The following is a 22886-nucleotide window of genomic DNA, read 5'->3' on the forward strand; positions in this document are numbered from 1 at the left end:
TCTGTTCTCTTTATCAATCAACCTGTGTTCATTCCTTAGATGTTACTTCCATTGCCGTTTTGCTGCCTTATCAAGAAAATGAGTTGTAGCCTTTCCAGCTTCTGAAATAAGGCAAGGCCATGAGCAATTTAGTATCCACTTGTCTATAATAAATGTTTTGTTTTGCCTTGTTGTCATGGAGAGGAATCTATGCAGCAAGCAGGTACTTGTCTACTTTCAACTTGAGGAGACTGGAAAGATTAGTGGGAGTCATAGTGAATGCAGACTTTGCAAACTTAACAGGCCAAGTTTTATGAGCTATAAAATAGTAATAAAATGTAGTCGATTATTCCTATTGAAAAAGGTATAATCATGAAATTATTGAACTGAGAAGACTTTCCTTTTCAGGCTAAATTTTCCCAGATCTATATAAAATTTCTCTGCAGGTTAATTTTTTTCTACAGTTAAAATGTTGTATTATCAGAAAAAGTGAACAATCAGTACAATTTTGTTGAAGGAATTATATTGTTTTATATGTCTGTAATGTAGCTCATGAGTGGTCTTCATTTGCAGTTGAACTTTTTGCACATATGTCCTGACATCCTGTTTTTGCAAGCAAGCATAAATCAGTCATCCCATCCACTCAGATCATATGCATCTGTGTGAATATGCTTGTGTGCCTAGAAAAAGAACTTAAAGTTCCCTGCCTTAGTCTGTTCATGCTGCTTTTAACACGGTACTCGAGATTAGGTGATTTATAAACAACAGGAATTTATTTCTCACAGTTCTGGAGTCCGGTTAAGTCCAAGATCAAAGCATCAGCAGATTCAGTCAGTGTCTGGTGAAGACCCACTTCCTGATTCATAGAGGGGGTCTTTTCTCTGTATCCTCTCATGGCAGAAGGGGCAAGGGATCTCTTTTATAAGGACACTAATCACATTTATGAGGGCCCCACCCTCACAATGTAATCACATCCTAAAGGCCCCACCTCCAAATGCCATCATATTGGGCGTTGCGTTAGGACTTAACTTGATTTGGCCAGGGACATCAGCATCTAGTTTGTAGCATTCCCACAGCTAACATGTAACAGTAATGTGTTACATTGTTATGGTAATGGTCTCCAGTGAATCATGTCTCCCCCTGTCTATGCCCTTATGTAACACTCCCTCTTTCCCCTAACCTCTACTCTTGAAGATAGCTCTTTTGGACAGAACCTAAGATGACTCCACAATTGAGCTTATGACCTGCTTGAGAACTAGCTCTCTCTCCCTCCCTTGGAGAATCTTCAAAAAATCTATTATTTTGGCCCATATATAACCTCTCTCACATTTATTCTGGGTTTACATTGCTTGTTGATGTTTAAAAGTATAAATGCAGTAAGCAGAGACTAGAAAAGAGATTGCACACTGGGACTTGCCTTCCTGCTCTCCTAAAGTCACAATTTAAAGACGTTCAGGCTATGATATGGCCACAAGTACTAGACTAGCTTTTTAAGCTGAGACACACCCCCCCCCCTTACCTTTTAGATATCCAGTCTTTTTTTTTTTTAATATATTTTTACTGAATTCAGAAAGGAAGGGAGAGTGAGATAGAAACATCAATGATGAGAGAGAATCATTGATCAGCTGCCTCGTGCACCCCCCACACTGGGGGATCAAGCCCACAACCCAGGCATGTGCCCTGACCGATCAACGGTCAGCCACTGAGCCATGCCAGCCAGGCTAGATATCTAGTCTTAATCAAGCAGGATAACCATAGGCAGGAGTGTCCCCAGGCACAACCAGCAGAAGAAATGTGTGGGTGGATACACACACACACACACACACACACACACATTTGTACATATGTATACATCAAATAAAGACAATGGAGTTACAATATTATGTGTGTCTTAGTCTGAAATTGTAGAGTAGGCTGGCAGGCTAGAAACTCTCCAGGAGGACCTAATGCTATACTCTTGAGGTGGAATTTTTTTCTTAGGGTAGGTAACTTCAGTTTTGCTTTTAAGGTGATTCAGCTGATTAGATGAGGTCTATCCACATTATGGAGTGTAATCTCCTTTACTTAAATTCATCTTTTAAAAAATTTTTAAAACATTTATTGATTTTAGAGAGAAAAACATTTATTTGCTGTCCACTTATTTATGCATTCATTGGTTGATTCTTCTATGTGCCCTGATGGGATCAAACCCACAACCTTGATGTATCTGGATGACACTCCGAGCAACAGAGTTACGCAGCCAGGGCTACTTAAAGTCACCTGGTTGTAGACGTTAACCACATCTACAAAATACCTTCATAGCAACTCCTAGGTTAGTGTTAGAATACTAGTACTACTTGTTGCCTAGCCAAGTTCACATATCCAACTAATAAACATTTTTTAATGCTATCCACTCAGTAAACATTATCACCTCATCGTTAAACCCCTATCTATACCAAGTTTGTAAAGGGCCAAGATAATGGATTTTTTTTTTAAGAGTGAGGAAGGGAGAGGGGGAGAGAGAGAGAGAAACATTGATGTTCCAGAGAAATAATGATCAGCTGCCTCTTGAACGTACCCCAATTGGGACCAAACCACACCTAGATATGTGTTCTGACCAGGAATCAAGCTTCAGTGCTTCAGTGCACGGGACGATGCTCCAGCCAATTGAGCCACACTTTCCAGAGCTAATAATGGAATTTTTAAAGATTACCCAAGGTTGCTTAGTAAGGAGAAAAAGGGAGAGAGGTGGTTCTAGTGCATGCTTGTGAGCCCAGTTGTGGACTTACCTGAGGTTCTGCCCAAAAAAGCCACCTGTGGAAGTAGAGGTTGGAGGTAGGGGTGGGACCTCAACAAAGAAAAGCTGGATATCACCAGTTTCTAAGGAGGGAGTAGAGAACTTCCTTCTAGTGAAGGAAGAAGAAATTGATATAAAGGGAACTTTAGGTGACAGTCCCCAATGATGTGGGGTTTTGTCCCAAAGAACCCTTAACCACCTGATAGTCTCATTGTTGGTTAATCAAGTGGTCAAGTAAGCCCTTTTGCTTTTCTTTCTTTTTTTCTCTCCATTCTGCTTTAACTTTATAGTGTTCAAAAACTATGTTTAACAAAAATGTAAGGTTTATCTAATGTAAGGTTAAAAAAAGAAAAGGAAAGGAAAAGGAACCACAATCCCTATTTCATTACAACAGGCTTCTCATTTACAATGAGCACAAGCCTGGGATAGAGGACAAGCCCCAAAGTTAAATGAAGTTTAAACTTTTGATTATTATGTTGGCACTGAGCATTTCAATTACTGAATGAAACTGTTTTACAACTTAAAGTGACTACATAACTTTTTATTACCTAACAGTATTTAGAAATCATGGTATTCATTCAAGTTTCTTAAAATAACATTTTTATAACTTTATGGTTTTTAAGCCTTTAAATTCAGCTTAAAAATATTGTTTATAAAGTATCATGTCACCATTTTTTAAATAACAGATAACTCCAATTGAAAGAACTAAATTACCTTAATCATTTACATTTAAAACTTGGTTAAGTTGACTTAATTTAAAACTGCATTTGTAATTTTAATGTTTATTTGTATTCAGATGCTAGACTTAACAAGTAAAATGTTCTCAATACTTAAAAAACTTTTATAAAGCTAATATATTGAAATGAAATAAAAACAACAGACAAAAAAGAACAACAAAACAATAATGCATGTAGATTACATTTAACACTAAAGCAACTCAAATTCTATAAAAATTTCAATACTAAATGTAAACTTGGGTAAGTCCTTTTACTTTTATTTTTTTAAACAATGTGTGCTGGAGAGGGAACAAGATCTCAGATGTTCTGGAGAACAACAGTTTTGCAGATTTTTATACATTTGAAATTAAAGAAGGAGGAGGGAATGGAAGGAAAATTACTTGGAGGTGAAAATAAGGCAGGAGGGGATTACAGGATAGATAATAAAATTATGTCTTTCTTGAGAGTTTAAAAAATGTGTTAACCTGGATGCACAGAAACAATGGAGGGGGCTTGCTTAAGGCAAAGGCAAACCTTTTACTAAAAAGTTACTTGCCTGAGGCATTACTATCCACCATGTCCTACCCAGTTAGGAATTTATGATCAGATCACCTTGTGAAGTTACTTTCCATAGAACCACACTTTTAGTCCACAGATCCCCCTTTTGGTCATAAATCAATCCAAAGGATGCACTGATGTCCAACCTTTTGGTAGATAGATAGTGTGGTCTCACAGCTCCCGGAAGGCTCATTTCTAGAAAGTCTCAGTATCCTCATTGTCTTATTGATTTTTGGGGATGGGGCAATACTGTAACCCATGAGATTTGAATTGAGGCTGAATTTTCCCAAAATGGGAAGGACAGGTAAAGAGAAGGCAATCAAGCATTATATATATTCTGAAACAACAACAACAAAAAACAGTCTGGATTATTTCTATCCTATGAACTGTTGCCTTCTGTGTCATTTTTCTAGTATTATGTAAGCCAGCAATTTTCATTGGTGTGCCACAAGAATTTTTAAAACATGAAATACCTGACTATTCAGTCAGGGCACTGACCTCTTGTCCCTTCAATTGTCATAAGAAAAAATGACAACAGCTAATGCAACAATAGCCATCCAGTGTGAATGAATCAAAATTATATCTTTTTTTTTTGTCAAATAGGCAAAAAATATAGTAATATTTTTTGGTGTGCTGCAGAATTTTAGTAATTAGTTTATGTGTGCCATGAGATGAAAAAGGTTGAAAATTGCTGCAGTAGACGAAATCTCCTGGTTGTAAGCTACAGTCTTTGAAGTCTTTGTATCTCCTTTCAGCACACTAAAAAATGAATCAGTCGCTAATTTATCAATTTATTTTAGCCAATTAATAAGTCCTTGATAATAATGCATAATGCCTCCTCTGAGTAAAATTGGTTCACATGCCCTTTCTTCCAGATGCATAGAGCAACCAGTGACTATTTCATAAGGAGAAAGGTGGTGTTTTCAAGGAGTAGCTCTCTGGTTGAGAAGCACTATAGGGGGGGATCTTTTGGTCAAGGGAGAATAAAAGCTTCTGAAAATTTAGCTTACAAATTGTACCATTTGTAAGACCCACCATTCCAGAGTACTGGGGGTGATCAGCACAATGAAAATGCTGTAGAATAGGCAAAATGTTATAATCGATTGCGTTATTTGCCCAATGAAAGGAGTCCCTCAGTTACTACATAACTCAGAGGAAATTCCCCAACTGGGAATTGGGTCCGATTTGACTTGCAAAAATATATGTTGCCCTGTGACATTCCCTAGTTGAAAGGGAATAGGTTCTGATTTAAAAATGAACATTGGGTCCCTGGCCAGGTGGCCCAGTTGGTTAGAGCATCGTCCTTATATGCCAAGGTTGCAGGTTTGATCTGTGACCAGGTTATTCCATCTCGAACACTTCGGTTTTTGACCAGGTTGATCTCTCTCATCGATGTTTCTAACTCTCTGTCCCTCTTCCTTCTTCTCTGTAAAAAATCAATAAAATATATTTAAAAAAAAAAAAAGAATGCTAATGTTAAGGATGTGAAAGTGCACAGAAAACAGTAATCACAGGCAATTAAAGAGGTAGCAAAACTGTTGATTTGGATAAAGGAAAGCAGTTAGCCAGTGACAGCATTTCTGAAGCAGTGATATGTGAAAAAGCGAAGATGCTACATGTGGGCTTCCTGAAAGTTACCCCTGGAACCAGGGCTGAAAGTGATTTTGTTATTAGAGAATTGTTTGGGTGGAATTTCTGTTGCTAGTGGAAGTGGAGTTCTTATGATATCTTGAGAAAAAGAATTTTCTAAGAATCTCAGGAAGAATGAGTGATTTTTATTTGTGTGTATATCGCTCAGTTTCCAAAGTCCTATTTCCCTTAAACTAGTCCTGGAAAAGGTGCAGCTGGGGGCTTCAAGAGAGCTAGAAGCAAAGCCAGTGTCCAAAGTTTCTATCCATGGTGCAGTTGAGTCCACCACACCATCAGGCTGACTTTAGTCCATGTGTGCAACAAGTGAACCAGGAACTCAGTGTGCAAGAGAGCCAAGAGAGAGCACTCCCTTTGTTCAGGAGCCTATGTATCTCAGATTTTGTACCTTTGCGGTGGCCATGCTCATTCTAGACAGTGATTCCCTCCCAGGTGTGATTGACAGACAAGCACTTTCCCAGGTCACTCAGACCTTAGTGGACATGCATCTATTATCCAGTCCCTTTCCCCATGTGGGGAACAGACCAGAATGTTAAACTGCAGCTTCCTAGCATAAATGCCATGCCTATATTATCTGGCCTTCTCTTTACTCCTTTCCTGTTAATTAATCACCAGGTTATTACAACAATATTCATTTAGGCTAGTAGGGCGTGGTTTGATAAATGTAAGCAAGAGATGTTTGTTTATAGATTAAACATGTACTGTATATACTAGTAAGAAAGGTAAAAACCGGGACTCATTGGTGGGTCTGGAATGAATTAATTCATTATATTATTTCTAATGGGGAAAAATGATCCTGTTTTCAAACAAATCACTTCTCAAATTGCCTTCCAGAGCGAATTAAGTTGGAAAGCCGAGATTCCACTGTATGTGCTTTCTTGAGGATGATTACAGTTTATTTCAAAGATATGTTAACTTAGATGCACAGGAACAATGGACACAGCCTGCTTATAGCAAAGATAATTCTTTTAGCAAAATGCTTTATACCTGGGGCATGACTACCCAGTATGACCCAACCAGTTAGGAATTTATGATCAGTAACCCTGTGAGATTACTTTCCATAGAACTCCTTTTTCATTTACACAATTGTCTTCATCCTTGTGAATTTATAGCCTTTCTTTTTCTTTTTTCTTTTTTAATTAACACCTTTAGTGTCGTGTTAGCATGTTTGGGAAGGAGCTGAGGCAAACAAATACCTGTTCAGTCTTTAAACAAGCACCATTAACTTTTCTGTGTGATAATAAGTGTGTAAGTACAAGTCTGTACCATTTAGAGATGGTAAATCACTTCAGGATTCAATAGAAGCCCTACAGAGCTCTCTCTCTGGAGCATGCCCAATGCCTACACTTTGCCCTTCCCCTTCTCCTTTCCCCAAGGCATATTACCTTTGCCCTTCTCACTCCTAAGCTCCCAGAGCCCTTCTTTTGCCTCTAACTTGTTTCCTGAGCCTAAGTTGCCCAGCTGGCTCACTTCTACTACCTTTAACCTTTCTAAATAAACTTTCTCTTAGAAGGAAGGAAGGGACCCTTACATAATGGAAAAAGCCCTTTCTTTTCATTGAAAACTATATTTCTTCAAAAGATACAGCTAATTTTCACTCCTGATTTGTTGGATTGTGTTTTTCATTTCTTTAAAAATGTTTTTAAAAAATAAAAAAAAAGTTTTTAAAAAAATGAAACATGTTTTAATGAAAAAGTTTCATTTCTTTCTAAGGTTTTCTCTCTGGTTCTAAAGAAAAGTTAATATTTTCCCATAGGCTTTTGTATATCTCTGTGTAAATTATCAATGTAAGAAACATCCAAACCTATAGAGAATTTTTATGAGTTTATTTGAGCCACACTGATGACATTGCTGGGAATCAAGATCTCAGATACTCCAAAGGATGACTGTTTTTCAGTTTCTTTTCTACATTTGTAATTAAGGAGGGAATGTAAGGAAGATTTACATGAAAGTGAAAGAAAGCAAGGCACATGATAGTAAACTATATTATGTGCTCACTTGAGGGTGATTATGCCTCTGAGGGATCTGAAAAAGAGGCATTTCAAAGGTGTATTGACCTAGATGCACAAAAACAATAAGAGTAAGATAAACCTTTTAGGCCTGGAGGTTAATACCCTTCCTGACTTTCCTAGTTAGGAATTTATGTCAGATCACCCTGTGAGATTACTTTTGATCACTGAACTTGTACATTCTCCCTTTTTCATCCCCCAAATCTTACATATGATTTTAAATCTTTGCCTACCCTTTCTACCCTATTCTTTCTCTCTGATCTAACCAGAACTCTTAAACGTGTATACCTCAGATCTCAGATCATCTGGCTCTGTGAGTGATTTATTAATTTCCTATTGCTGCTATAACAAATGACCACAAATGTAACTTAAAATAACACAAATTTATTATTTTCCATTTCTATAAATCAAGTTCAGAATAGGTATCCCTGGACTAAAATTGAGATGTCAATGGGATTGTGGTCCTTTTAGAAGCTCTAATGACAAATGTGTTTCTTTTTCTTTTCCAGCTACTAGAGTCCGCCCTGACTTCTTAGCTTGTGGCCTCCAGCCAGCCATCATATCAGTCTGACCTCTGCTTTTAGACTCCTTTTAACTCTTCACTTGTAAGGTCTCTTCCCATTGAATGGGTTTACCGAGATAATCCAGGATGATCTCCTTATCTCAGAATCCTCAATTTAAACACACCTGCAAAGTCTCATTCGCCATGTAATGTAACATATTCACAGGATAATGGGATTTGGATATGGACAATTTGGGGAGCCATCCACAAGTGATAATACTAAAATGATATTAATGACACTACTCTGACTGGAAAAGTATATCATCAGCTTGTAAGAATACCTCTCAACCTTATTTTTATCATAGGGTGGATTCTTCAGTATCTTCCAGTTCATGTAGTCCTTTCTATTCTAAACCATTCTCTCAATGAATCCTTCCTACGCAATGATTTAATTATATGTTATCACATATAAAGTTCGTTCTCTAGATTAAAAGTGTTGTAATGGGAAATAGAAAAGCCATGATTTAGACCTAGGTTATAAACTCATATGTCCCGGAGGCCAGGTAGATAGATAGCATAAATCAATCAAATCAATCTAGGTAAAGAGAATGGAAATGTTAACTGCATAATAGCATTCAAGATACATTTTTTAAAAACTTTTAATCAAACTAAACAGGGCTTCAGGCTACAAGTTTGGACCCCTGATTTAGGTAATAGTTGATCTTTAGATCCATCTAATCTAATAAAAAAGAAACATGCAAATTGACCATACCTCTGCTGCACACACAAGCCACGCCCACAAGCCAATCAAGAGCAAATATGCAAATTAACCCAACTAAGATGACTTCAGCCACAGAGCTGGAACGAGCAGGAGGCTTGGTTTACCCCCAGCAATGTAGGAAGCCAAGCTTCCCACCTGCCCTGCTGGCCCTGAGCTCCACTCAAGGCTACAAAGTTTCAATTATAGAAGTCAGATAAATCTCTGGTACCTGCTTCCAGCTGCCATGGCCTCCGCTCAAGGCGGGGCTGGGAGCCTGGGTTGCCAAGGGGCAACCCAGGTTTCCAGGACTTGGCCTCCACTCAAGGCTACAAAGTTTCAATTATAGAAGATAAATAAATCCCAGATATTTGCTTCCAGCCAACAGCCGTGGCCAGCCTGAAAACAGCCCTCAGCCCCTCACCCAGGCTGGCCAAACCCCCATGGGGTGAGGGTCCCCACTGGGGGCCTTGACCAGCCTGAAAACAGCTATCAGCTCCTCACCCAGGTTGGCCAGGCACCCCAGTGGGACCCCCATCCTGAAGGGGGTGTGGCCAGCCTGCAAACAGCCATCAGCTCCTCACCCAGGCTGGCCAGGCACCCCAGAGGGGACCTCCACCCTGAAGAGGGTGTGGCCAGCCTGAAAACAGTCATCAGCCCCTCACCCAGGCTGGCCAGGCACCCCAGCGGGGCCCCACCCTGATCCAGGACACCCTTCAGGGCAAACCAGCTGGCCTCCACCCGTGCACCAGGCCTCTGTCCTATATAATAAAAGGGTAGTATGCAAATTGACCCTAACAGCAGAACCACTGGGAATGACTGGTCACTATGACACACACTGACCACCAGGGGGCAGATGCTCAATGCAGGAGCTGCCCCCTGGTGGTCAGTGCACTCCCACAGGGGGAGCTCTTCTCAGTCACAAGCCAGGCTGACGGCTGCCAGCACAGCGATGGTGGTGGGAGCCTCTCCCTCCTCCTCAGCAGCGCTAAGGATGTCCGACTGCAGCTTAGGCCTGCTCCCTACTGGCAAGTGGACATCCCCCGAGGGCTCCTGGACTGCCAGAGGGATGTCTGACTGCCAGCTTAGGCCCAGGGAGCGGGCCTAAGCCAGCAGGTGGACATGCCCTGAGGGGTCCCAGACTGCAAGAGGGCACAGGCCGTGCTGACGGCCCCCCCCCCCCCCCCGCCCCCCGAGTGCACAAATTTTTATGCACCGGGCCTCTAGTAAAATAATAAAATAGTAGCACTTCCTACTAGTCTTTAAAAGTTACCATATCTATTTATTTATTTCCCAGGTAACCTGACCTGTGATAATTGATAAGGAGTTTACTATCTAGATTGCTAGAAAGATAAGTCTAAAGATTAAGTTGTGTAATAAAGGACTCTAATAGAGGATTAAAAAGACATATAAAGGAGCAATTAATTCTGTCTTATATTAGGAATATAGAGAGGTAATCAGCTAATGCTTTTTTTTTAGAGATGGATGACATTTAAACTGAGCTTTGAAGAATGAGTTCTCTGAGATAATTAGCACTCAGTCTTCATTTGCTTACTCTCCATCTATTAAAGTTGTACTTATTTGAAAAATAAACACACGTTGCTTATTTCATTTCATCTTTATAATCTCTCTCTCCCCACCCCCCCAGATTTTGTGTACAAGTGCTTTGGAAAAGATGGCTGATATTAACCTCAAGGAAATAACCTTAATAGTAGCTGTGGTTACTGCCTGCTATTGGAACAGCCTCTTTTGTGGTTTTGTTTTTGATGATGTGTCAGCAATACTGGATAATAAAGACCTGCATCCATCTACACCTTTAAAAACTTTATTTCAGAATGACTTCTGGGGAACCCCTATGTCTGAGGTAAGTAATTACATATTATAAGAATCTCAGATTTTTAAAATATTTTGGTAGTTTATTACTCCTATTTCTTTTTTATTGATTTCAGAGAGGAAGGGAGAGGGAGAGCTAGAAACAAAAATAGTGAGAGAATCATCAATTGGTTGCCTCCTGCACACCCCCTTCCATACATCAAGCCTGGAACCCAGGCATGTTCCCTGACTGGGAATCGAACTGTGTCCTCTTGGTTCATAGATCACAGATCAGCCACTGAGCACACTAACCAGGCCCTATTTCTTTCTTTATGAGCATTGTCATCATAGCAATTAATAGATTTTATTTTTACCCCAAAATTTTAGGCATAGCATGTTTATAAAAAAATGGGTAGGAAATTAAAAATGTGTTTATCTTTTTAAAGCATTACTTGTTTCCTTCCTTGGTTGTGTACCTTAGCTTAGTCTTTTAAAAAATAATATATGTGTATGAAAAGCAAATGTGTTAGCAAAACAGTAGATGTAATGCAAGTCTGTTTCTTGCTCACTGGCTTCCTTTTTTTTTCTCTCTTGTGAATGAGGCAAAAGAGATGATTACTTGTGATATATTTATTTAAAAATGCATGCAACTTTAATATAAATTAGACCTTAAGCGAAAAAATAGTAAGTACACATATATTGCCAATTTTTCTGCAGAAAAAAAAATGATTTATTAAAAACATTAAATATCATCTCTCTTATCTAATAGGGGTTTTTTTTATTTTATTTTATATTGAGAACCCAAAAGCTCATTTCATTCTTATAAGGGTAATTTTACTTTGCCAGAAATTTTATTTTGAACGTCAATGTTAAGTTGGGATTAAACCCATGTCAGTTTGGGATTATATAGATTGGATTCTAATTTTAGTTTTATTATGTAACTAGAGGCCTGGTGCACAAGATTTGTGCACTCAAGGAGGGGTCCCTCAGCCTGGCCTGTGCCCTTTCGCAGTCCAGGAGCCCTCAGGGGATGTCCGGGTGACGGCTTAGCACTCTTAGCACTGCCGTGGAGACGGGAAAGGCTCGCCATTGCTACTGTGCTTGCCAGCCGTGAGCCCGGCTTCTGGCTGAGCAGCGCTTCCCCTAAGTGACTGCACTGACCACAAGGGGGTAGTTCCTGCAGTGAGTGTCAGCCCCCTGGTGGTCAGTGCGTGTCATAGCAACTGGTCCTTCTGCCGTTTGGTCGATTTGCATATTAGCCTTTTATTATATTACTAGAGGCCCGGTACACAAGAATTTGTGCACTGGGGGGGGAGGGGGAGGGGGTCCCCCAGCCCGGCCTGTGCCGTCTCGCAGTCTGGAATCCCTCGGGAGATAACGACCTGCTGGCTTAGGCCTGCTCCCGGGTGGCAGAGGGCACGCCCAATCCCTAGGTGCAGCCCCTGGTCGGGCTCAGAGCAGGTCTGATTGGGGAGTTGGGGTGCCGCCCCCTGTCATGCACAGAGCAGGCCGGATCGGGAGGTTGCGATGCCACCCTCAGTCATGCTCAGGGTAGGGCTGATTGGGGGGTTCGGGCACCGCCCCCTGTCACACTCAAGGCAGGGTCGATGGGGAGGTTGCGGCGCCACCCCCTGTCACACACAGAGCAGGGCCGTTCAGGGGGTTGGGGCGCTGCCCCCTGTCACACACAGAGCAGGGCGGATCAGGGGGTTGGGGCGCTGCACCCAGTCACACTCAGGGCAGGGCCAATGGGGAGGTTATGGCTCTACCCTGTCACACACAGAGCAAGGCCCGTGGAGGGGGGTTGGGGCGCCACCCTCTATCACCCACAGAGCAGGGCCGATCAGGGGGTTGGGGTGCCTCCACTGTCGCACTCAGGGCAGGGCCGATGGAGAGGTTATGGCTCTACCCTGTCACACACAGAGCAGGGCCTGTGGGGGCGAGGGGGGGGGGGGGGTTGGGGCGCCGCACCCTGTCACACTCAGAGCAGGGCCGATCAGGGGGTTGGTGCGCCGTACCCTGTCAAACACAGAGCCGCAGGGTGATCAGGGTATTGGGGAGCTCCCCCCATCACGCACAGAGCAGGGCTGATCAGGGGGTTGGGGCACCTTCCCCTGTCAGGAACAGAGCAGGGCAGATAGGGAGGTTGTGGCCCTGCCCCCTGTCACACACAGAGCCGCAGGGCGATCAGGGGGTTTGGGCGCTGCCCCCTGTCACGCTGATCCTGGTGCCGGGAGCCTCGCGGCTCCGCTGATCCCAGTGCTGGGCTGCATAGTACCCTTTTACTATATAGGATAGAGGCCTGGTGCACAGGTGGGGGCCGGCTGGTTTACCCTGAAGGGTGTCCTGGATCAGGGTGGGGCTCCCCACTGGGGTGCCTGGCCAGGCTGGCTGAGGGGCTGAGGGCTGTTTTCCGGCTGGCGGGTGACTAAAGCTCCCAACCACTCCTTTTTTTCTTTTTTTTCTTTTTTTCTATTCTGGGCCAGCTTTAGCTCTGAGGCCTCGCTGCTGAAAGCAGGTTTCTGGCCTTTACCTTCTGTATTTGATACAATGTTGCGGTCCGGCTGGCTGAAGCCTGGCCGACTAACGCAGGTTTCTGGGGTTTTGTTTAGCTTCTATATTTGCAACATATTTGCTTAGAGTTGCAGCTGAGAGGCCGGCAAGTTAGGCGGGGAACGTTGGAGTTCGCCAGTCACTGGAGCAAGCAAGCCTCCCTGTTCGCTTCAGTGCATGGCTGCCGGCCGCCATCTTGGCTGACAGTTAATTTGCATAAGGATATGCTGATTAGCCAATGGGAAGGGTAACGGTCGTACGCTAATTAGCATGTTTCTCTTTTATTAGTGTAGATGTAATAGCTGTGTGAAATAGGTGGGAATGCAGCTTTTAGATGGCAAGTCAGTTTCCTACTACTCTATACCTTGAGGATAAATAAATGAATTGATGTATCTACGTTACCTGGCACATAGTTGTTGAAACATAATATATAACATTTTGTTACAGTTATAGTTTGTCAGTTATTATTCATGGCCTATCCCACATTTCTACATTTGGAAGCTTCACAAGCATAGGGATGGATGGACTCTTCCCTTTCTCTCATCACTAGCACATAATAAGTATTTTTTCTTATTAAACTAGAGGCCCTGTGCACGAAATTTGTGCATGGGGGGGGTGTCCCTCAACCCAGCCTGCACCCTCTCCAATCTGGGACCCCTCGGGGGATGTCCGACTGCTGCGGGATTGGGCCTAAACTGGCAGTCGGACATCCATCTCACAATCCGGGATGACTAACTCCTAATCGCATGCCTGCCTGCCTGATCGCTCCCAACTGCCCTCCCCTGCCTGCCCAATCGCCCACACCTGCCCTCCCCTGCCGGCCCGATTGCCCCAACTGCCCTCCCCTGCTGTCCAGATCGCCCCCAGTTGCCCTCCCCTGCCAGTCTGATTGCCCACAACTTCCCTCCCCTGCCAACCTGATCACCCACAACTGCCCTCCCCTGCTGCGACCTGCCTCCTCTGCCAGTACCTGCCTCCTCTGTGCGAGGCGGTGGAGTCGCCGTGACCAGACTCCTCCGTGCCACGCAGAGCCGCAGGATCCCCAGGCCTCACTGTGTGAAGCAGCCACTGGGCCCCGCCTCCACTGTGCACGTAGCCATCTTGTGATGATGTCAAGCGTGAGGGCCACCTAAGCTTTTATTAGTACAGATAGGAAGACTCTAGCCCTGAACGAGTGGCTCGGCTGGAATGTCGTCACACACTAAAAAGGCTTTGAGTTCAATTCCCCATCAGGGCACATGCCTAGGTTTCGGGTTCAATCCCCGTCAGGGTGTGTATAGGAGGCAACCCATAAATGTTTCTCTGTTACATCGATGTTTCTCTCTGTGTCTCCCTTCCTCTCCCTCTAAAAATCGATAAAAACATATTCTCGGGCGAGGACTGAAAGACAGTCCTATATAATAAAAAGCTAATATGCGAATCAACTGAATGGCGGACCGACCAGCCATTATGACATGCATTGACCACCAAGGGGCAAACGCTCAATGCAGGAGCAGCCCCCTGGTAGTCAGTTCACTCCCACAGGGGGAGCGCTGCTCAGCCAGAAGCCGGGCTCATTGATGGCGAGCACAGCGGTGGTGGCGGGAGCCTCTACCACCTCCATGGCAGGGCTAAGGATGTCTGACTAAGGGCTTCCAGACTGCGAGAGCGCACAGGCCCGGCTGAGGGACCAACCCCCCTCTCAACCCTTTCCCAAGTGCACAAATCTCGTGCGCCAGGCCTCTAGTAATAAAATAAGCAGTCTCTATTTTCTTGCAACCTTGCTATTCTTACCCAATTCTAGCCTTTAAAAAATAACTCTTTTGTTAAGAAGGGAAAACAGTTTATTTCCCCTTGACCTCTATCATTTAATCCCCAGAGACCCTTAGAAGTAGGTGTCCATTTGCCTATCTTATGGCAGTGTCTTTTGTGATTTAATCATGACATTGAGATTTTTAACCTGAAAGGTTAGATGATCAGATTAAAGGGCTCATGAAAGTTATACCATGGTATTAATGCTATATTTTATGATTTTCTCAGCTTTGCAGATGAAAATTTGATTTTGTGCGGAGCATCTGTAAGAGAATACCCTAAGAAATAATAAACCCAGAATGTATGAACAAATTAGAATGACAATTTATAGTGAAGAGTGTTGCTTCCTCTTATTTTCTGATAAACATGTTCTCTCCCTGTAGGGAACTATGCTACTATGGAAAAATTATTCTAACTAGTATTTAGTTGTCAAGGTTTTTTGACAAACCTGGAATTAGCACTTTTAAAGACTTAATGATTGATGTTATAAAGCTTGCACAGGCACAACGTTTATAATGATATTTTTACCAGTGTAGATCTTAGAGACACATTCTCCTGAGCTACATGAATACTACCACATTAGGGAATTATTAGACTCCTCTGGTGTTCTCATTGTTTAGATCAGAGGTCCTCAAACTTTTTAAACAGGGGCCAGTTCACTGTCCCTCAGACCATTGGAGGGCAGGACTATAGTTTAAAAAAAAACTATGAACAAATTCCTATGCACACAGCAGCGGCAAAAACACCCGGCAGACCACATGTGGCCCGCAGGCCGTAGTTTGAGGACCCCTGGTTTAGATGAATCTTTAGTAAACCCATTTTTTTAAAATATGTAATACTCTGTTTATTGATGTTTTCTTGTATTGCAACCCTAGCTGCACATAGAATCTGCCTGGGTCACTTTAAAAGTACATATTACCAAGGATCTACCCAAAACTATTAATTACAGTTATCTTAGATTGGGATGCTGGCATCAGTATTTTTTTGTCCTGTTTTGTTTGTGTGTTTGCTTTCTTGTTTTTGTGGGGTTGGGGTTGGGGCAAGAAGGGGCTGTGTAAGTTAGGTGCAGCCATGGTTGAGAACCACTGAGCTGTAAAGCCACACTCTCCTGTCAAGTACCTGTGTTAAGGTAACTTCTGCAGGTATCCTTTCTTTCTTTGTTTTGCCATCCATATATGTAGATTTACATTAACTGCTTATTTTTTCATTATATTTGTGCTTATGTTTCTATTGCCAACTAATACGTGAGTAATTTTTTCTTTAATATAGTTGAATATAATAATGATCAGAATTGTCTTGTTTATAATGAAACTAGCAGTTTTACTAGATTTTCAGAGCAAATATGATATATAAGCTGATGATTATCTACAACAGTGGAGTCTTATTAAATAGAATGTTAATGATTTCTGTGAATAATTAGTTGTATTAACAATTAATCTGTTTTTAGTTGTGATTACCTATGGCATATATACATCTAATAGACCTAACAAAGCAGTTATGTATACTGCAATTAAAAATACCTATTCCCTGCCCCTTTCTTGCTTCATCCTTTCAACTGGCAAATATGTTCCAGTGGAGCCACAGTAACATTTCAGGCACTCACCGTGTTTCTAGAACCTTTTTCTGCTTTCTGGCACAAATCATGTCAGTTTGATATAGTGCCTTAAAATAAAAGTTGTATGCCTGAGCTGAAATAAAAAGGATGTATAATTATTAGCCTAGCAGGAAAGAACATTCTAGGTAGACATCACACATGGTGTGTGTAGTCAATACAAACAGAGATTAAAATGTTCCTAGTTCAAAATGGGCAGTGTTTGTTGCTTGTGCTTCCATATGTTCTCTAGTAGGTATGAACAGGCTGAAGTCTGTACCTACACACCAAACTATGTAAGGGGTAGGAGAGCAAAGATGCGAGTGTGCATTCCCTTATATAAAATTACAAGAAATAACTAAGATAATATTTTATATAGTTTTCATCTGTGTGTTTTATTCTTAAATCTGACTTGATTTTGTCTTAGAGCAAAAACATTTCTGGTTAAATGTGACTTCTCATTTATAAAGAAATTTAGTACTTCATATAAAATTGGAGGTATTGCTGTTGGAGACTGCCATAGCAAAGGTGTCTATTCTCTTACTCTAAGAAGGTTTTGCTCTTGCATTACTCTTTGTGTAGTATTTGGAGATTTTCGGTGTAATATAATTCAGATTTATACATTATGGACAATGGGGGAAGAAAAAGGAACATCTGTAATACTTTGAACAATAAAGAATTTTTTTTAAGTAAATGCAGTGATTAGTTTATATACCCCAAAGAACCAAGGTACTTAGTAATCAGTGATTGTTTTTTCCTTTTAGGAGAGAAGTCACAAGTCTTACCGTCCCTTAACAGTATTGACATTTCGCCTAAATTATCTGTTTAGTGAACTGAAACCAATGTCATATCATCTCCTAAATATGATTTTACATGCTGTGGTCACTATAATATTTCTTAAAGTCTGCAAACTTTTTCTGGACAGCAGAAGTAGTGTGATTGCTTCTTTACTCTTTGCAGTACACCCAATACACACAGAAGCAGTAAGTACACTGTAAATTAATAATTATTTCATTATTTTTTATAAAGTCTACACTGTGATTATATGGTATATATTTTTAAGAATAATATTTAATCATGACTTTATTGTAGAATCTTAAATTACTGCAATAAGTCCTAACTCCCCACTGCACAGAATCTAACTTTGTACTACATAAAATTTTAAAATGTAAAGCAGTTTTTGAAACATAAACATTTATTATTCAAAAACAAGATCTAATTGTTCAGTCTTAGTAATATAATATGTAAATGAATACAATTTTATTCTTTGCTAAATGTTTTATAAATATAAATGTAAAATATTTTTTAAATTTGGTATTGTTTTCTTTTCAAAGGACAGAAAGTAATAAGGCAAATTTAAATAAGGGATGAAAATATATTAAAATATATGCAAACATGAACAGACATCCTAACAAGGGATTATACTCAGTAGTTTCAAGTTGTCTGTTGCCATGTATTTCAAAACTGTGGGCTGTTCTTGCTATTGCCAATATGTCCATCAGTCCCTACCTACCAAGACATACTTCAAATGATAAATTTTTTTGTTGTTAACCTTAAAACTCCAAAATTGCCTCTCAGCAGAGTAAAGAGGACTCTGTTCAATTGCTTTGTTTTGATTCTAAGCAAAAAATTATGTTTAAATTCTGTGTATGTGTTGCAGGGGACTTGTGTCTCCCACTATCTTGAACTTTTTGGAGTCTAGCAGTTTTCCATACATTTACAAAAATGATAGGTTGTTTTAAATTTTAGAGTGAGTTCATAATGTTTTAAAGGAAGAGAGGCTTGGTGTTTTATATTTAAATTTTTCGAATTTAAAAGGACTTTAAAGTTGATTGTCCTTTTAAACTTTAATTTGCTGGCTTATTATGAGATATAACTCATTGAATTTATGATACTTTTGTTTAGAACACTTACATTTTAAGAAAATATTTAAGAATTCCTTAAATGTTACCATTGAGGGAAGCTGGGTAAAGGGTACATGGGACCTCTACCTACTATTTTTGTAACTTTCTGTGTGTTTATAATTACTTCAAAATATTACCCTATGTAATAAAAGGCTAATATGCTAAGTGTCCTCCAACTGGTAGCTATGATGCACACTGACCACGAGGGGGCAGATGCTCAATGCAGGAGCTGCAGTGAGTTGGCAGTGGCAGTTCTTGGGTGATGCACCCTGAAATCAGAAAGGAGGGAGCCAATTCCTCGCGGGACCACGCAATTCCACTTTCAGCCATGGGTTATGTTGTTGCTGGGGCACTGTCAGCCCTGAATCTGGTTTACTGCACACTTGGGTTTGTGTTCCACACCCTGTATAACAAAAACTTTGCAGAGTGCCCTCTCACACTCTGGGATCCCTCGGGAGATGTCAGAGAGCCAGTTTCGGCCTGATCCCCACAGTCCAGGCCGAGGGACTCCACTTGTCAGAGGGACCCCATTCACTCCGCAAATGCCCTTCAAGCCACAGTGTCACCCCAGGTGCTGCTGGCTGGGGAGAGACCGCAGGAGGTTGGTTCCAGGATGTGTCCAGCCTGCTCACCCAGTCCCACCCTGCCGGCCACCTTCTAACTAATTTCCTTTCAATGTGCACGAATCCATGCACTGGGTCACTAGTTACTGATAAAAGGGCTTTGGAGTCACTGATAAATTTATTTTTATGGAAGATATACAAATTCACCACATGAGGGCACTCAAAGAATGTCTAAATGAAATTTTCACTTGAAAAGTTGTGGCAATTTAGTTTCTCGTTAGAGTGCTGTTGCTGTTATGTACATTTAAGTTTTCAAGATGCTCTTCATTAATATGACCCCCCCTTCCCTTTATAGGTTACGGGTGTTGTAGGAAGAGCAGAACTTTTGTCATCTATCTTTTTTCTAGCTGCATTTTTGTCATATACCAAATCTAAAGGACCGAATAATTCCATAGGTAAATGTCTTAACATTCAATTTTTTTCTATAGCTATAAAACTTGATCAGGTAATTTTTATCTACTTTAGTGCTGCTTGTAAAACATATGCCACACTTGGGGCTTATCATTATATATTATTCTACTTTAGCATTATGGATATATGAAAGTATGCAACATTGTTAATATTAAAGTTTCTTGCTTGTAGTTTATATTTTCTCATGACTAACAGATTCTGTATGATCTAATTTTTAAAAATTTATTCTAGAATGTAGGAGTTTTAGGATTATTTTTACTTCTGTCTTTTTTTTCCTATAAATGATATAAGTGTGTACCAATATTTCAGTTGCCTTTCTGTAAATAAATAAACACCTCTGAAGACTGTAAATTATATTATTAGGCAAAGTTAAAAGCCTATTAGAGTGTAACTTTTATTATGTGTTGATCATAATTCAGCTGTTTATGAGTCCTTACCATGTGGCCTACCCCTGGAAAATGCTTTGTATACAGTAGCTCATTAGTGCTGATAAATGCCTGGCATTGTCAGAAAACAAGTTCCAAGCAATAAAAGTGACTTTTTATGAGTGTGAACACAGTGGCATGAAAGGGGCCTTAATTACAGGATATTGAGGAGAGGGAAGCAGGGTAACAGGTGGTCGGGGTACATAATGTCCTTAATCTGTATTTGATTGTTCTTAAAGTTTAACGCTGAGTTTTTTTCCTGCATTCTTAGAGAATTTTCTCACTATAACCCAAAGTACCTATGATAAGAAGCCTAATATTCTGTGTATAGAAACTAAAACTAAGGTTCAGGAAATAAGTGACTTAGTAGAACAGCTTTAATGTCTTCTCAGATTTGTATAAATGAGTTTGCCTCCACTGCTGTGCACAATACCTTCTTAAAACAGTTTGAGTGGCAACATAGCATGGAGATTAATAGCATGGACTCCAGAGTCTAGTTTCACATTCCAGATCCACCATTTGCTACCTCCATTTACTTCTTTGAGTAAATTACTTAACCTCTCTGTGCTTTAGTTTCTTTGTCTATAAAGTGTAAATAATAACCTTTCTTACCTGTTGTGAGGGTTAGATTGATGCCAGACAGCATCTGAGGAGGCCAAGGGAGGCCTCAATCCAATACCAAGGTCCAGGATCTTATCACGGCCCAATAAAGGATTTGAGAGTGTGATAGGAATATTTAGCAAAGCACATTAGATTTATTAAAGTGATAGTACCCACTCAAGTGAGAGTTGGGCAACCTCAGAGAACAAGATGCCCCAGTGGGGGTCTGGAAGGTTTTTATTAAATGAGGGTAAGGTGGGCATAGGGTGGCTTGATTTCTGGCACTGGTGGGGTGCCTGCCGAAATGGCTCATCTTCATCCCTCTTCTCCAGGTAGCAATTTCTTTTTTTGGTCCTCCTAATACTGTCATGGCAATTCGGGAGGTAAGGGGAGAGAGCCCCAAAACCGTAATGCAGATTTATGATGAAGATATTACAATGGCCCTATTGGTCACTTTTAGGTCAATAGGCTGCCAAATTAAGGTATGACCAGTTTTGTTTGTCTTAATTACAGGATATTGAGGAGAGGGAAGCAGGGTAACAGGTGGTCAGTGAATATTACATCTATGATATTCCAGCCAAGATAGAAAAGGGGGAGGGGCAGAGCTTGAGGCCGCTGTTCCTTGTTCTCACTTTCCCTGCCTCAGGATGAGTTAAACGTGTAAGGCATTTAGTACTTGGCTCATAGTAAGCAGTGTACCTGTTTTCCCTATTGGCCTTCATGCAGTCAGAGGCAGTACAGTAACTAATATAGAATTTCCTAAGTAAAGCTTGAACAATAAACTTAGAAAATACTCTGACCTACAAGACCACGATCAGGCTCCTGCCTACCTCTTTAACCCTATTTCCCTGCCATTTTGCCCTGCCTACCTTCACTATAACCAAAGAGACCTTTCTCTTCCTCACATAGGTGAAGCACCTGTGTATACTTGCTATTATTCCCTCTTTTTTGAATTTTCGTCCCTTAGATCTTCACATAATTATCTTATTTATATTTTTCTTTATATCATCAGGCCTCAGCTCAGCTGTTTCCCTCTTAAGGAAACCTTTCCTAGTCTAACTAAAATAAACTTTCACTTTCAGTCAAACCTCCTTTGTTTCTCAAACATCTCCCATCTTGAACAGTTCGATCTCAACCGGCAAATCTTGCATGCTGATACCTGTATGATCAGTAACAAGTCTCTCAGGCAACAAAGGAGAGAATGCGAGAGTATCAGTCAATTTACCACTATTAACATCTCAGGATATTGTGCTGTGAATATTTTCTTTCTTTTTTTTTTTTTCTGCTTTTGTTGCTACTTACAAAATTTTCATTTTTTATTGTACATTTCATTTCCTTTTTGTTAAATTATCATATCCTTTTTTGTTTTTTAAGTGTTTACTTGTAGATTAAACAATAAATTAGACATTTGTGGTATATAAGAAAAGTTAAAATGGAATCATTTGGGGGTCTGGATCAGATTAATTCAATTTACATGATTTCTAATGGGAAAAAATGCTTTGGTTTTTGAACAGCCTTCCAGAATTAAGTTTGAAAACCAAGGTTCCACTGTATTATATTTTGTATTCCTCATAATTTTACTTGGTTCTTTTTAATGATTTCCTATCCTTCCTAACTCCTGTATCTTCCCTTGTTTCCTTTAGAATTACTTACTTTAAATTCTTGGACTACCTTTTCAAGTAATTCTGCTGTAGTAGTATATGTTATTATGTTTGCTATCTCTCTTTTACGACTGTTGTATCCTCCAGATATCTACTTATTTTGGCTTGTGAGCTCAAGCCACATGATGTCCTAAAGTTACTGATCACTGTGTCTGTTAAGGAGAAAGGGTCACTCTTTCCATCCTGTCATTCATGAAAACCCAGGTGGAGAGCTTCAGGTTCCCAAGGGTCTTTGTTGCTCTCTATTGTTGTTACCATTCTACCAAATGCCTCCTCAGTCTCTTAAAAAGAATCAGCACTGAGAAGAGGCCAGTCTACCCTTCTTCTGCATTTAGATGGGAGATGTGTGGAAGTGACTGCCTAGGGGTGGTTGGTCAACTTACACCTTTTTTTTTTTACAGCCGTACTTCCCCTACTTTTCATTTAATATTATAAAATAAGTAAATAAAAACATAAAGGACAAGATAAAATACACCCGTATCTCCTTACTATTATTTTACAACACTTCCTATAACTTTACTGAAACCATTTAGTCATGACCTACAGACATGGTTCAGTCAGCAATCTTTAA

The 22886-nt window shown here is 40.6% G+C and overlaps 1 protein-coding gene across 2 annotated transcripts in view; it reads left to right on the forward strand.

Moving 5' to 3' along the window:
- Positions 1–22886, forward strand: part of TMTC3 (transmembrane O-mannosyltransferase targeting cadherins 3) — a 71886-nt gene that overhangs the window by 4209 nt on the left and 44791 nt on the right. For both annotated transcript variants that reach the window (XM_070409600.1, XM_070409601.1), the window contains exons 2-4: positions 10593–10808; positions 17456–17674; positions 19514–19613. In XM_070409600.1, the coding sequence (XP_070265701.1) occupies positions 10620–10808; positions 17456–17674; positions 19514–19613 (508 nt within the window). In that variant the 5' untranslated portion in view covers positions 10593–10619. The remainder of the gene's footprint in view (positions 1–10592; positions 10809–17455; positions 17675–19513; positions 19614–22886) is intronic.

The sequence above is a fragment of the Myotis yumanensis genome, unplaced genomic scaffold (assembly GCF_028538775.1).
Source record: "Myotis yumanensis isolate MYYU_CA2020_CCGP unplaced genomic scaffold, mMyoYum1.0.hap1 SCAF_3, whole genome shotgun sequence".
NCBI lineage: Eukaryota > Metazoa > Chordata > Mammalia > Chiroptera > Vespertilionidae > Myotis > Myotis yumanensis.